Below are 14671 nucleotides of genomic sequence, written 5' to 3' on the forward strand. Positions count from 1 at the left end.
CAGATTTAAAAGCTCCAGATTTAAAAAGGACTTAGACAGGGTCACAGAGATGGCTACAGCTCTTGTAGAGGATCCAGCCTATAACTGCCTGTAGTTCCAGTTCTAGGGGATCCAGCAAACACGTCTGGCCTCCTTGGGCACTAGGCACACATGATGTATAGACACACCTGCAGGTAAACATATACGTAAAATTTAAAATGGGGGAGGGCAGGGGTAAAGCTGCGGGAGGCTTCCCCTTACCCAAGTCCCTAGAGCCACCAAGGGCCTGGAGACAGTACCTGTGGATTGTGGTGCTCTCTCAGGATGGCCTGGGTGGCCTGAGTTACAGGAGTAGCTAAGTGGCTGTGTTGGAGCTATCAGAGAATCTGTATGGGTTCAAGTGATCCATTTTATTTTTTTTTCTGAATACAAATGAAAATAGTTTACCTTTTTTGACACACAGACTTTTCAAAAACAGGCCTCCTTATAAGCACAGGTAAGTGCTAAGACTCCTTGACGATGCTCAGGGAAGGATTCTTCCACCATTTAAGAACTTAAATGGGTGGTGGCGGATTATAAAGTACGATCTTGAAGACTAGCAGCCAAGGAATCTTCAACCTGTTCTTGCCTCTAATGACTTGCCTGGGGCAGGCCCACCATAACATCTCTGTAGACGTGTGATGCTAACAGATAAACACTTTAATCTGTAGTCACCATAGTTTTTGGTCACACTCCTGAGGGCTTCCTTCAGTTTCGCCTGAGCTTATTTCTGAAGATCAACTGGACACCAGCAGTCCAACCCAAGAGCCATTATTTTTCAGGACCAGGCCACCAACTAGGCTGCCTGTCCCAAGTCGACCAGATGCCCACGATGTTGGGAAGAAGGGTTGTTCCCACTGGAACCCCAAGGAGCTGTTATCTTCTGTTCACAGGATGTTCCCATCTAGGCTGCCTTCAGCTTTTGTTCCTCCTATGGAGGAAAAGGGAGCTTTGCACCATTTCATCCTTACTGCTAGCTGCAGCCCCCTCACCCTACAACTTCGAGACACCAGACACCATGCTAAAGGAGGAGGCGCCCCCTGATTGCCTCCCTTCCTGGTTGTGGTGGTGTTACTAGGGCAGAGGTGGGACTGGTCGAAGCACTCACCTTGACAGTTTTCTCCAGCTGAGACAAGGCTGTCTCGTAACGAGCAACCAGTGGCTGCAGGAGCTTCCTGGGGACCTCATGGCATGCCAGCTCAGGCACCCCAGCTTCTGACACCATCTGAAGGAACTTCCTTTCCTGGAAGGGCGGGGTTTCGTAAGAAGGACTCTGGGTCAGGCCAGCAGCTTGGATCTGCCCATGACATCTGCTGAGAACTAATCAGTCTTACCTGCACTTTCAAGAGAAGTGTGAAGGCCTGTCCAGTTTTCCCAGCTCGGGCTGTTCTCCCTACCCTGAAAGCAAGGATGAGTGTTTTTGGACAGTGGCTCCTGGACCAGAGAGACCTGACAGGACAGTGTCTCTCTTGGCCACACTGTATATAACCATCATGCAAGGTGATCCTACATAGGATGACCAAGAGTTCATAATGTGGCCTACCAACGGCCGCTACCAACTACCCTTACCTATGCACATAGGTCCTCAGGTACTGCGGAGCATCATAGTTGATCACCAGCTCCACACCCTGCACATCGATGCCTCGAGCGGTAGCATCTGTGCTGATAAGGCTGATGAGACACAGGCAGTGGGGCTAAGGGCCAGAAACAAACACCCCACCCCCACCCCTGTGCCTACCCTGCCAGGGTTAATTCCGAGTCTCTCTTGGAAATCAGTTGCCCAGGAACTAGAGGGCTCAATAACACACCAACTCTATATAGTAGGTCCTGTGTGTTTTCCAGGTACTCACAGCTGGATCTTTCCCTGTTCAAACTGCTTCAAGATTTTCTTCCTTTGGCCAGGCCCATAGCGGGAGGAGAATTCAGCCACACTCACACCCCCAAAAGCTTGTGCTAACAGGAAGAGCCTGGATAGAGAAGGAATAGAAGTCAGGTGGTACCAGGGCCCAGTGTATACTGGCTACACCCACGTTAGTTCACCTCACCTGTGGGAATTCTCTCGGGAGTTGGTGAAGCAAAGAGCCCTCGAGAAGTTCATCCCAAGGACCAGGTGAAAGACAATGAGTGGCTTCGAGCTGAGTCTGCATGGCACATAGTGATGCTGTGGGAAATGGACAGCAGGTGCTAGCCAGAAGCCCTGGACCTCCACACCAACCTGCCCCACATACCCAAACCTGTGCCATGTGCCCTACTTGCTCACCGTGAGCCCCACAGGGAAGGTGTACTTCCCCAGGTTTTCATCCACCTCAACTGTGTCTCTAGGGCTTTGGTGTCCCAGCCTTGTGGAGAAAAGCCTTGGCTGGTACAGGCCGAGGCGCTGCAGCTTCTCAGGGTTCTGGGTCAGTGTGGCTGAGAACAGCAGCTTCTGCAGAGGCATCTGGGGAATGCAGGTGCTGGAAAAGGAAGGGCATGTAAGCAGGATAGGTGTCCTTGTGCCACTGTGATCCCTATTATAGGGCCAGCAAGGGAGCTAAGAAAGGGAGCAGCACATGGGGGAGCCAGCCCTCGTGCAAGGAAGGTTACCTGGCAGCAGTCACAGCCTGGGGCTGTGTCCTCTGGAGCAGGGCACAGGAGCCTGTGGGGTCCTCAGTGTAGAAGGCTGCCGCCACCACTCGTGGCAGCCAGGACTGGTGCATGCTGTCTATCATCCGGTCAGCCTCATCAATGATCTACAGCGGACAGGAGCAAGGGCCAAATGAAGATCCCTGCCGTGATCACCCCAGCTAAAAGCCCAGATGTCCAGGAGGTGGCCTACCAGGAAGCGGAGCTGCTGGAGGCTGAATCCTGGAGTCTGGTCAATGTGGTCCACCAGGCGGCCAGGTGTGGCCACCACAATGTCAGCCAGGCAACAGAAACCATCTGCTCTACAAACCATAGAGACTCAGAGAAAGGAAGCACCTCCCAGGGCCATCTACTCAAAACTCACATGTAAAGCACTGATACCCCCGACCCCCAACCCCCACCACCCCCACCACAGGACCCCAGCTGGGCTGAGGGAGGACCTCTTGAAGAGCCCACCACCTGGCACACCTACGTCTTCTGGACAAGGCTCTCCTGCTCCTTGGCCAGTGACTTCTGTCCAGTCACCAAGGCAACCCGCAGAGGTGTGGTGTCCGTGTAGATGTTGAATACTTTGCTCACCTGAAAAAGGAATCCGTCACTGGCCTAAGATAGGTGGTGTCCCCTGCCACAGCAGAGACTTGAGTGGGATACAGCTGGTCAAGAGATAAGTACATGAACACACAGGGCAACTGAAGCTGGGGACAGAAACTTCTGGATGCAGAGCTGACACACCTGTTGGGCCAGCTCCTTAGTGGGAAGCACAACCAGCGCACGGATGTGACAGACCACTCGATGCAACAGGGCCTGCAGAGACAAAGACCATCTGTGCCACTTGGACCCTCCCCATCATGCTCCAGCTGCAAATCTGTGTCCTCAGACTCACTTGCACCACGGGGATGACAAAGGCCAGTGTTTTCCCACTGCCTGTTGGGGCAGAAACGCAGAGGTCACTAGGTTGGTAGCCACCTCTGCCTACGAGAAATCCATTGTCAGCACTCTCGAGGAGGGCGGGAATCACAGCTGCCTGGACTGGAAGGAAGGAAGAAAAGGATCGGGTCAAATATATGTCATGATATACCATTTCACCCAGGAATTCTTCTGGTCAAAGATGGCACCAGGACTGGATAAAGCCTGAGACAATCGTCAAGGACCTGAACCCAAGGCTACAGAAGCTCACTGATCTTGTGTGCGGTAGGGACACCTATATGACAACCCTGACACTGCAGCTCAGCCCAGGGAAGGCTGCTGTGAGTCCACCCCGTCATCTGCCCAGGGCTGAACCACCTGGAAAGTAGGAAGAGATGCCATTAGCCCTCAACTGCTTCTGCAAGTCAGGGTGAACCTCAGGGATGTCCTCAATAGGAGTAAGATCCTCAGTGACACTCTTCTTGACACAGCTTGGCTTGGCCAACCATGCTGGCAGGAAAGGCTGGACCTGAAAGCAAGGGGGTGGGAAAACCACAAGGGTTCGGCAGAAGCTTCAGGCTTTCGGAGTCATTAGAAACCAGGAACAACAACAGAATAGACCCTAACCAGTCTTTCTTCAACCCTTCACCACCCACTCTTGCAACCTTAGCACACCGAACACCCTGCATAAAGTACTTTGTCCATAAGCCTACCAACCCAGCAAACTGTCTCCATGCACCAAGAAATACTGCTTTCAATGGAGGAAGACAGGAGCACACCGCAGGGCTTATCCCAAGGGTTCTTATCCGTCTCTGGATTTCCATTTCAAGAGCGTCCATGCATACCCAAAGGAACACTATAAGCCTCCCGCTTTCTCCAGTTAACTACGTGATGGCGAACAAAACAAAAACCTTCCCGCTAAGACTGATGAGTCCCAGGAGGACAGAAAGAACCGCCGACAGTTTCACTCACCTTCGGAACCTTCTTCCTTGCAAAGTCCCCCAACACCCGGCCTGGAGCTGGGGGTCTCTGGACATCCTCCTGAGGGCTCTCACCTGGGTCCTCTGCACTCTCACTGAGCTCCTCCGGCGTCTCCTCACCTCTCCCTGAGCAATAGAGCACAAACGTAGGAGACGTCAAACCCGCCGCGTATGCAGAAAGCCTCCATGCTCTGTTCCACATCGTGGACTCACGGCCCACCTGCGTCCACGTCGTCTTCCACTTTCTGCCGCTTAGCCCTAGGAGCCTCCGGCTTCTCAGCCACCGAGCCGCTCACCCCACGCCGCCGTCGGGGCCGCCGTCGCCGCCTAACTGGCGCTTCCGCAGCCGTCCCGGTGGACTCGAGCTCCGGCTGCCGCTGCTCCCGCTCACGGGCTCTGTTCTGCAGTCGCTCCAGAAGCACTCGAGCTCGGCCTCCGGCCTCTGCCTCCGTATCCCCCAGCCCCGCAGCCTCCGGGCCCGCGTACCGCGCTATGTGGAACAGCGCCATAGCTGCTGCACGCCTTGGTTCCTCTTCGACGCTCTTTGATGACGTAAGCCAGCCCTGCGACCTAGAAGCGCTGGTGACGTCACGAGTGCGACTACACTTGGCGCAGACGTCGGTTCCCGGGAGCAGCTGGCGGCAGCATGGAGCGGCAACCGGCATCGACGGGCTCCAGGCAGGAGCTCGGCCGCCTGCTGGAGGCAGTACTGTCGAATCGTGGCCGGGCGAACGCGGTGTTCGACATCTTGGCTGTGCTTCAGGTGAGCGGTGCGGGCGACAGGGGCGGACCTGGGGCGGCAATTGGAGTCACAGCGGGGCCGAGCGTCACATTGTCGGTCTCCCCATCTCAGTCCGAGGACCCTGAGGAGATCAAGGAAGGAGTGCGCACGTGCAGCCGACTCTTCGGTACCTTGCTGGAGCGGGAAGAGCTGTTCGTGGGTTCGCTGCCATGCGAAGACATGGCCCTGGCAGGTGAGTGACCTGGAGGGCGTGGGGTGCTCTCCGCCAGGCAGTTCCGGAGAGACGCCTTGTCAACATAGGAACACCCCCGAGCCAGGGCCTTGTCATAGACCATTCAGTCTGGTAGGAGAACGCGGTCAACTCACTGTGGCTCAGGAAGTGAGATCCGTATACTTGCCAGGATTGCATGAATTCGTACACATGGCCGTTTTGGGTTTTTTTTCCCTCGTGTTTTATGTGCGCCATTTCCAGTTTGATACTGTTACTGCCCTAGTGTTTGGAAGATCCAGATCCTGAGGTAAAGTGAAACTGTGTTTCAATACCCGCTCCCAGTTCGCAGGGTTCAGAAAATGTCGTTTGCAATTCCCGGTCTGGGATCTTGTAGTGCAAGTTTACTACTGTGAAGATGAGACACAATGGGAAGATGGGGCTGGGCTTGACACACAAACATTAATGCCAGTTAGCTCTCCTAACTCCTTAGGATCCCAGGGAGCCACGTACAAATACAAGGTGTGGATGAGACACCGCTACCACAGCTGCTGTAACCGCCTGGAGGAACTCCTGACCCATCCCTCCTTCCAGGTCAAGGTGAGTTTTGAAGTCTTGGGCCCAGCTTTCCCCCTCATCTCTAAAGCAGCAGTAGGGGCCTTTGATTTGAGAATCTCTTCCCTCACTTGTTGGAGAGACTCCTACCTAGAAAACTTTCACTGTGGCCCTGAAGACCGTTCTGGCAACCCTAGTTCTGGGCTGTGTACCTGCATTGTACATTGTTACATTTGCTGAGGCACCTCCAAAACTGGGGGACAAGGGAACGGTTAGGTGGCCTCCCATGCTGGCCAAGCTTGTGTACATGCCTCAGGCCAAGTTCTGTTACAAGTTATGTCCCAAGTTAGCAAGAGCATGTCACCATCATCACATACCTATGGAGCGAGATAAGCTGGGGTCTGATCTCTCCTGGTTCTTGGCCCAGGACTAAGCTTGGTTGTGAGGGAGCCTCCCAGAAGTTAGATGAGCTTTGAGGGGCCTCCTGGAGGGTGGAGGCCTCATGGTCGCTCTTCTCTGCATCCCAGGAACTGGCCCTCGAGACGCTCATGAAGTTCGTGCAGCTGGAAGGAGCGAAACCCCTGGAGAAGCCCCAGTGGGAAAGCCACTACCTCTTCCCCCGCACACTCTTTAGGGTGAGGCCTTGGTAGGACCTGGAGGACTGTGGTGACCACAGCCCTAAGGCTGTCCCATGAGCCAGCAGGTTGAGCAGATAGCTGGGTGGGGGATTATTCCTGCTTTTGCCTTGATCTGGGAGCTGAGCAAGGCTTCCTGCTCATTGGTCTTGAGTGTCTTGCCAGTTGGAGAGGAATGGCAGACAACTTGGTGGTACGGGGCTTGTGGCACTCTACTTAGCCATGTGAGGACTACCCTGTGGGACAAAGTCATTCATCTCTCTCTGTTCCCAGGCAGTGGTAGGAGGCCTGCTCACACCAGAGGATGACCACAGCCTGCTTATCTCCCAGTTCTGTGAGTACTTGGAATATGACGACATCCGGTACCACGCAATGCAGGTGGCCACCAGCATCTTGGCGCGGGCCACCAGCCGGCAACCTGAGGTAAACAGCTGGGTCTCGTAACCCTGTGTCCTAGCACCTCAGGGAGGTAGGTAGGTGGCAACAGCTTGGCCAGATGCTTAGGCTAGGCTTCCTATAGGTGTCACTCACCTTCTGGAACAACGCCTTCACGTTGCTGTCTGCTGTGAACCTACCCCTCCAAGAGCATGAACTCACCAACTTCTATGTGAAGCACGCACGTGAGTTCTGGGCACATAAAGGCTCACAGGAGCCTGCCCCGTAGTAGGTGGGCTGCTGACCGGAGTCCCAGTCTATCAGCCTGGCTAGCCACGGTCTTCCCCACGTACAAGTTGATGACTTCTCTTTGCTGTAATTACAGAGACATCAAGCAAGTGGAAGGTTGTTCACTTGAAGGTGAGACACGTTCAGACTTGGGGACCTTCCTTGGCATAGTCTCCCATCTCACACAATGTCCCTCTTAAGTGTCACTATGACCAACTTCAGACCTGAGCCCTTAACCTTGTCTCTCCTTCTGCTGAGACATGGCCTTGTAGACTGCCATAGGGCTGTCAGGGTAAAAGGTCAAAAGGGCTAGGTGGCCAGTGTTGGCAAGGAGGGCTGGGTGTGTCGTGACACATGAACGCCTGGTCCCATTACAGGAGCAGAGGAAAGCTTTCCAGGAGATGTGGCTTGGCTTCCTCAAGCACAAGGTAGAGTCCGGTGGGTGGAAGTGCCGGTTTTGGTGTGGGGAGTGGGGACAAGAGAAATTGCTTCCCTGACTGACACAATCTCTACAGCTGCCCCTCAGCCTGTACAAGAAGGTGCTGGTGGCCATGCATGACTCCATCCTACCCCACCTGGCTCAACCCACACTCATGATCGACTTCCTCACAAGTGCTTGTGATGTGGGTGAGTGGGACTTCCACCAAGGCTATTTGGCAAGGGCCGCTCGTTGTGCATGGGCTGAGCTCCAGCTCCAGACTGTGTCATACTGGAGCTAAGTTCTATGTCCTTCTTGCATGTGACCTTAGGTAGTCACACTATAGGCCGGCCATCTGCAACTGCAGCCATCCCTCCCTTGCTTAGGCTCAGGGTGAGCGAGGTGTGGCCTCATGTCTTCCTGTGTTCCCGCAGGTGGTGCCATCAGCCTCCTGGCCTTGAACGGACTTTTCATCCTAATCCACAAGCATAACCTGTGAGTGTCAGACAGGATGGCATTGCTCTGCTCTCTAGCTTCTCTCTATGTGCCTGCGTTGCTCACTGGGGGAGGTTGAAGCAGAAGAGGTACAAGAAGAGGAGGGAGGATAAAGCCTTGGCTGCCTGGGGTCCTGTCCTTTTAGGCAGCTCACCCCATGGCTCCTCTCTGGTCTCTCCCTCAGGGAGTACCCTGACTTCTATCAAAGGCTCTATGGTCTCCTGGATCCATCCATCTTTCATGTCAAGTACCGAGCGCGCTTCTTTCACTTGGCTGACCTCTTCCTTTCGTCCTCGTGAGTGTGGGGGCTATCCAGCTCACCCGCTCTGTCATCCCTGGGGGGCTATAGTCCTGTTTGGGGAGGAGGAGGAGGAAGGCTATTGGGGACCTATCTTCTCATACCTGTTGCCCTCCCAGCCACCTCCCTGCCTACCTGGTAGCTGCCTTTGCCAAACGCCTGGCCCGGCTGGCGCTAACAGCACCTCCTGAGGCCCTGCTTATGGTCCTGCCCTTAATCTGCAACCTGCTGCGTAGACACCCTGCCTGCCGAGTTATGGTGCACCGCCCACAGGGCCCTGGTGAGCACATGAGTAGCTGGGCACGGTGGCACACCCTGGCCAAGAGTCCTACCTGCCTCCCGCGGCCACACAGCTGGGTAGCAAACGGAAATGGCAGAAGCCTTGGTCTGTTTCTATCTAGAGCTAGATGCTGATCCATATGACCCAACGGAGAAGGACCCAGCCAGGAGCCGTGCCTTGGAGAGCTGCCTGTGGGAACTGCAGGTAAGTCCCCTCCCTACCCAGATTCTGGAAGGCATTGGATCTTGGTCACACAGGGCACCATGCCAGGGTATCCCAAGGAATTCAGTCACCTCACACTGGCTCAGGCTTCAAGCTCCATCCCAAGGTCCTGCCTGTGTGCCACGAGGTCCCTGTTCACATTGCTGTGTGCTACTCCTAGACCCTCCAGCAGCACTACCACCCAGAGGTGTCCAGAGCTGCCAGTGTCATCAACCAGGCACTCTCTGTCCCTGAGGTCAGCATCGCACCACTCCTGGAACTTACTGCATATGAGGTGAGTGTCGTGCACAGGGCTGTTGGGGTACATGCCACGGGGACCACTGCATCCAGTCCAGGACCACCGTCTGTCCTTTGCAGATCTTTGAGCAGGACCTGAAGAAGATGATGCCTGAGTCTGTGCCCCTGGAGTTCATCCCAGCTAAAGGCCTGTTGGGTCGACAGGACGACCTTTGTACTCAGTTCTTCTGTCTCAGCTGACCTGGCTGTCACTTCTCCTAAGAAGTGCTTTTGTATGTGTGTGTGTCTGAGACAGGATCTCACTATGTGAGACTGACCTGTACTTGTGGTTCTCGAGCCTAAGCCTTCGCAGTACTGAGGTTACAAAGGTGCGCCACAAATAAATGGTTTGTTTTGGTTTTGTTTTTTTGGTGTGGTTTGGTTTGGGCTTTTGTTTTGTTTTGTTTCAAACAGTGTTTCTCTATGTAGCCCTGGCTGTCCTGGAACTCTGTAGACCAGACTGGCCTTGAACCCAATCAGATATCTGCCTGCCTCTGCCATCTGAGTGGTGGGGTTAAAGGTGTTCACCACCAATGTCTGGCTTAAAATGTTTATATAAAGGGAGTATATATCTGGCCAGTTAGGTCTCGGGCAGGGAGGGGCTGCCAGACTCCTCTGCTTTTCCTGTAGCCGGCAGGGCAGGACAGAGGTGACACTGCATTGTGCCCACTTTGTTACTGGGGCACCCTGCTATATCCAGCTATGCTTAGTTTAGATTCAGATCAGGCAAGGTAGCCAAGTGGAATCCTGACACACAGATACCTCCCCTGTGGGCTGCTGGGGGTTCTTAGCTTGTCTGTCACTCTTTAACGGAGGGCCTAGTTTCTATTGAGGTCAAGCATCCTCATTTTCACCTCAGCTTTGTTCTAAGAGAGGTGTCTTGGAGCTGTGGGAATGCAGGCAGATGGTTAGGTATACTGCCCAGTTTCTTCTTCCAGTTTGGCCGTTTGGATTCTGAGTGAATCCATTAAATGGGGTTGGCCAGCTGGCCCTATTATACATGGCTTGCAAGAAAGTGGTAAGTGGATATGCCTGCCACCTACATGGTTTGGTGATACAGAGCTTGCTTCCATACGTCACATTCCCTTAGCCATGCTGCTCTCTGGCCACATTCCATCCCACGTCATTGCCCTAAATTGCAGGTAGGACTGGGCTGCAATGTCTGGGATCAGTAAGAGGCCCCTAGAAGTTCCATGGAGTGCCCAGAACTTCTGAGGGCCAAGCTTCTGTGGATCATGTAGGATGAAAGGTATGGGGCCAGTGTACTGCCTTGGTGTGAGGCAGAGGAGACCTCTGGAAGGCAGCTGCTCCATGTCAGTGATAACAGTTGTATGCGGGGGTCCCTGTTCACTGTATCATGCCTAACGCTGAGTTGGAGCAGGCTTTTTAGGGCAACCACACATATTGCCCGTTTGCAGAGAAAGGCCTGAGTAAGGCCGGTGGTGTCTACACAGTGAGAATGTATACTACTCATTGACTGGCAGGGGCATATATATTTGACAATCCCTTAACTGACAGGCTAGCTTATATGTGCATCCTATCGTAGCATCCATACGCAGCCTCACAGGACCAGATGGCTTGCTGAACGTTGGGGATTGTTACTGGAATGCCAGCATTGGGTGTTTTCCATCTCATCCCACGCTGGCTCCTGTGGCCAACGTTAGACGAATCCAGCAAGCTGCTGCTTGGTTTATCTGGGGGAGGGGAGGAGCATGTGGCCCTTGCCTTTGTAAAGGTATCCATTTCCCAGTTCCCTGGGGGTCTTAGAAGGTGGAGACTGTACATAAGCCACTAGAGGCCTCCAGTTCCTCTATATTTCTCTTGTCCCTACAGTGGCTGTCCAGTCACCTGACAGCTTTCCCTTTTACCATCATAAAAGTCATGCCTCTGAATACTGTCATTGACTAAGGTTCCCATGTTGCTATCCATATGGCTTTTAAAGCCTAGAGGCTGCTTCTGCTTTTTCCAGTCACACGATGTCTGTGTTCATTTGTATTACTGCTACTGTTACCCATTCCAATTTGGAGCCCATGCAGATGCCACCAGTTCACCAGGCATCGCCATGAATCCAGGACATCCCTTTCAGTATTCAGCCAGGTTTGGCTGGAGAGTCAACTGCAGGCAGCTTTAAATGACACAGGCCCCAGCGTCACCTGCATAGCACTGGTGGTAAGGATTGGTCCTAGGCTTGCTATTGCTGTGAATATGACCAAAACAACTTGGGGAGGAAAGGGTTTATTTGGTGTGCACTTCCATATAACTCTTAATCAAAGGATGTCAGCACAGGAACTCAAACAGGGCAGGAGCTAATGGTAGAAGCCAAGAAAGTAACCTTGGGTGTCTTGGGACTCACTGTAGACCTGGCTGGCTTTGAACTCAGATCCACCTGCTTCCCAAGTGCTGGGATTAAAGACATGTGTCACCACCATCCCTGGCTGAGCCTGCTTTCTTTTTTTTTTTTTTTTTTTTGGTTCTTTTTTTCGGAGCTGGTGACCGAACCCAGGGCCTTGCGCTTCCTAGGTAAGCGCTCTACCACTGAGCTAAATCCCCAGCCCCCTGAGCCTGCTTTCTTACACAACTCAGAACCACCAGCCCAGAGGTGACCCCCCACCCACAATGAGCTAAGCCCTCTCCCACCAATCAATAATCAAGAAAATGCCCTACAGCCTAATCTTATGAATGCAGTTTCCCAATGGAAGTGCCCTCCTCTTTGATGACTTCAACTTGTGTCAAATTGATGTAAAACTAGCCAGAACAACCGTCTTCTTGTCAACTTGACACACAAATGCATCACGGTTAAGCTACAACCTTTCCTTTCTTGTTTAATCCCCAAGATTATACAGTAATAAAGTTATAATATATAACACTTTACCAACTTAAAAAGTTCCACAGTTTTACAAATTCAAACATGCTAAATGTTGTCTCTTTAAAAATGTCCAGTCTTGACAGGCGGCACACACCTCTAATCCCAGTACTTGGGAGGCAGATCTCTGTGGGTCTGAGACCAGCCTGATCTACACAGTGAGTTTTAAGACATAAATGTACACAGAGAAACAAACCCTGTCTCTAAAAACACTTGCTCAGATATGCTCATAGGAGCTTTATTCATAGTAGCCAGAAACAACCTAGATGTCCCCCAACTGAAGAACAGATAAAGAAAATGCAGTACATCTACGGAATGGAGTATTACTCAGCTGTTAAAAAATAAAACTGGAGGGGGCTGGAGAGATGGCTCAGCGGTTAAGAGCACCCGACTACTCTTCCAGAGGTCCTGAGTTCAATTCCCAGCAACCACACGGTGGCTCACAACCATCTGTAATGGGATCTGATGATGCCCTCTTCCGGTGTGTCTGAAGACAACCACAGTGTACTGTATTCATATAAATCGCATAAATCAATCTTTTTTAATAACAGCACCATGAAATTTGCAGGGCAAATGGATTGAATTAGAAAAATAAAATCATCCTAAGTGAGGTAACCCAGACCCAGAAAGACAAACGTGTATGTCTTCATTTGTAAGTGGATATTATCTGTAAAGGATAATCATGCTATAGTTCACAGACCCAGAAAGGTTAAGAAACAAGGAGGGCTCGAGGGGGAGGGGTGGCAGTAACTCATGAATCTCCCTAGGAAGGGGAAATAGATATTATGGGTAGGTGTGTGTGTGTGTGTAGAGAGAGTACTGAGGGAGACAACTGGACTTGGGAGAGGGCATTTTGGAGGCAAGGTAGAAACCTAACACACTGGAAGCGCCCGGGAATCTACAAGGATGACCCTAGCTAAGAGTCCTAGTAAGGGGTGACAGGGAGTCTGAGTCAGTGATCTCCTGTAACCAGGCAAGACCTCAAGTAGAAGGTTTGGGACACCAATTCAGCCTCAAAACCTTAAACTTACAATTTGTCCCGCCTACAAGATGTGCTATGGTAAAGGCAGTGCAGAAAAGTGGGAGAGCGTCCAACCAATGACTAGTCCAGCTTGAGACCCGAGCCGGGAGAGGAGCCCCATCCCTGACACTGTCCAGAGGGCCAGGAATCAGAGGCTGGATAGTCCAAAATCTAGGATAGAACCAAACAGGACTGCTATAAAAAGAGAAAAAAAAGTCAATAAAATGATTGCTAATGATATTCTGATAGAGTCATAGACAGGAGCCTAATGTAATCATCGTCAGAGACTTCACCAGCAACTGGTGGAAGCAGATAGAGAGACCCACAGCCAAACATCAGGCAGAGCTTGGTAAATTCTGCAGGAAATTGGGGAGGGAGGATTGTGGGAGCCAAAGGGGACAAGGACACCATAAGAAAACTCACGGAATCAACTACCCTGGACTCACAGAGACTACCTAGGACGGACTTAGGCCCTCTGCGTATATGGTGCAGTTGTAGTGTAGCTTGGTCTTCTTGGGAACTCCTAACAGTGGAAAGGGGGGCTGAGCAAGCCATGGGGATCAACTCAGTAGGCAGCACCCCTCTCCATGGCTTCTGCATCAGCTCCTGCTTCCTAGTCCCTGTCCTGATTGAGTGCCTGTCCTGACTTCCTCTGATGATGACCTGTGATGTGGCAGCATAAACTGGATAAGCCCTTTCCTCCCCGAGATGCTTTGGTCATGGTGTTTCACCGCAGCAATGGTAACTATGACAGATGTGTTGTCTGTCTGTCTGCCTGTTTTTCTGTGTACTTCATGCAGCCTGCTGCCTGTGGAGGCCAGAAGATGGTATTAGATTCCCTGGAACAGGAGTTACAGATATTTACGAATTGACATGTGGGTCTTAAGAATCAAAGCCCGGTTGCATTTTTTTTAATAGAAGCATGTCCGTGTAATATTTGGGACATGTTAAACTTAGAAAATTATAGTAAAACACCATATAGTCTCTCTCTCTCTCTATCTCTCTCTCTCTCTCTCTCTCTCTCTCTCTCTCTCTCTCTCTCTCTCTTTTCTCTCTGGTGTGTGGACATGTATGTGGAAGCTGGAGGTCAATGCTGGGTGTCTTCCTTAGTTACTCTCCACCATTTTTTGAGACAAATGCTCCCACTGAAGCTAGAGCCCACTAATTCAGGCTGGCTGGCCAGTGCGCCCCAGGAACCCTATCACCCCGTTATAGGCATTTTCCGCTTACCCTGGCTTGCTTTGTTTGCTTGGGTGCTTAGGGTCCAAAGTCAGGTTCTTATGTTTGTGTAGTGGGGATTTACCACCAGAGCCATTTCAGTTGAGAGGTCTCATGTAACTCGGGTTAGTCTCAAACTCACTGTGTAGTCAAAAGCATGCTTGTGGTCCTCGCGACTCTTAGGGATGGGAGGTCTCTCGAATCCAAAAGCTACGAGCTATCCTGGGCAATAGAATAACACAGTCTCAAGA

The 14671-nt window shown here is 52.1% G+C and overlaps 2 protein-coding genes across 6 annotated transcripts; one reads left to right on the top strand and one right to left on the bottom strand.

The window, feature by feature from the left end:
* Nucleotides 1-368: 368 nt before the first annotated feature.
* Nucleotides 369-5191, bottom strand: Ddx51 (DEAD-box helicase 51). 4 transcript variants are annotated; one of them, NM_001401167.1, is made up of 15 exons: nt 4747-5055; nt 4519-4652; nt 3925-4075; nt 3524-3669; nt 3373-3444; nt 3113-3219; nt 2834-2942; nt 2602-2747; nt 2279-2471; nt 2064-2179; nt 1869-1985; nt 1588-1689; nt 1353-1416; nt 1127-1261; nt 369-949 (listed from the first exon to the last, which is right to left on the bottom strand). In NM_001401167.1, exons 1-15 carry the CDS (start codon nt 5033-5035, stop codon nt 923-925), a joined length of 1908 nt encoding a protein of 635 aa, NP_001388096.1. In that variant the 5' UTR covers nt 5036-5055; the 3' UTR covers nt 369-922. The 4 variants fall into 4 exon arrangements, 2 of the variants coding, with proteins under 2 accessions (NP_001388096.1, XP_063127462.1); XR_010056395.1 differs by lacking the exons at nt 369-949; nt 1127-1261; nt 1353-1416; ... (2 more) ...; nt 2064-2179; nt 2279-2471 and having other exon boundaries at nt 2607-2747; nt 2834-2937; nt 4747-5191; XR_010056396.1 differs by lacking the exons at nt 369-949; nt 1127-1261; nt 1353-1416; ... (2 more) ...; nt 2064-2179; nt 2279-2471 and having other exon boundaries at nt 2713-2747; nt 2834-2937; nt 3109-3219; nt 4747-5191.
* Noc4l (nucleolar complex associated 4 homolog) lies at nt 5143-9683 on the top strand. 2 transcript variants are annotated; one of them, NM_001014129.1, is made up of 15 exons: nt 5143-5289; nt 5380-5500; nt 5970-6076; nt 6559-6666; nt 6940-7089; nt 7187-7286; nt 7427-7461; nt 7707-7757; nt 7845-7956; nt 8182-8242; nt 8427-8537; nt 8660-8820; nt 8942-9024; nt 9203-9316; nt 9400-9681. In NM_001014129.1, exons 1-15 carry the CDS (start codon nt 5173-5175, stop codon nt 9517-9519), a joined length of 1551 nt encoding a protein of 516 aa, NP_001014151.1. In that variant the 5' UTR covers nt 5143-5172; the 3' UTR covers nt 9520-9681. The 2 variants fall into 2 exon arrangements, with proteins under 2 accessions (NP_001014151.1, XP_063127620.1); XM_063271550.1 differs by lacking the exon at nt 5143-5289 and having other exon boundaries at nt 5953-6076; nt 9400-9683.
* The last annotated feature ends 4988 nt before the right edge of the window (nt 9684-14671 follow it).

This window comes from Rattus norvegicus, chromosome 12 (assembly GCF_036323735.1).
Source record: "Rattus norvegicus strain BN/NHsdMcwi chromosome 12, GRCr8, whole genome shotgun sequence".
In the NCBI taxonomy this organism is placed as follows: Eukaryota; Metazoa; Chordata; class Mammalia; order Rodentia; family Muridae; genus Rattus; species Rattus norvegicus.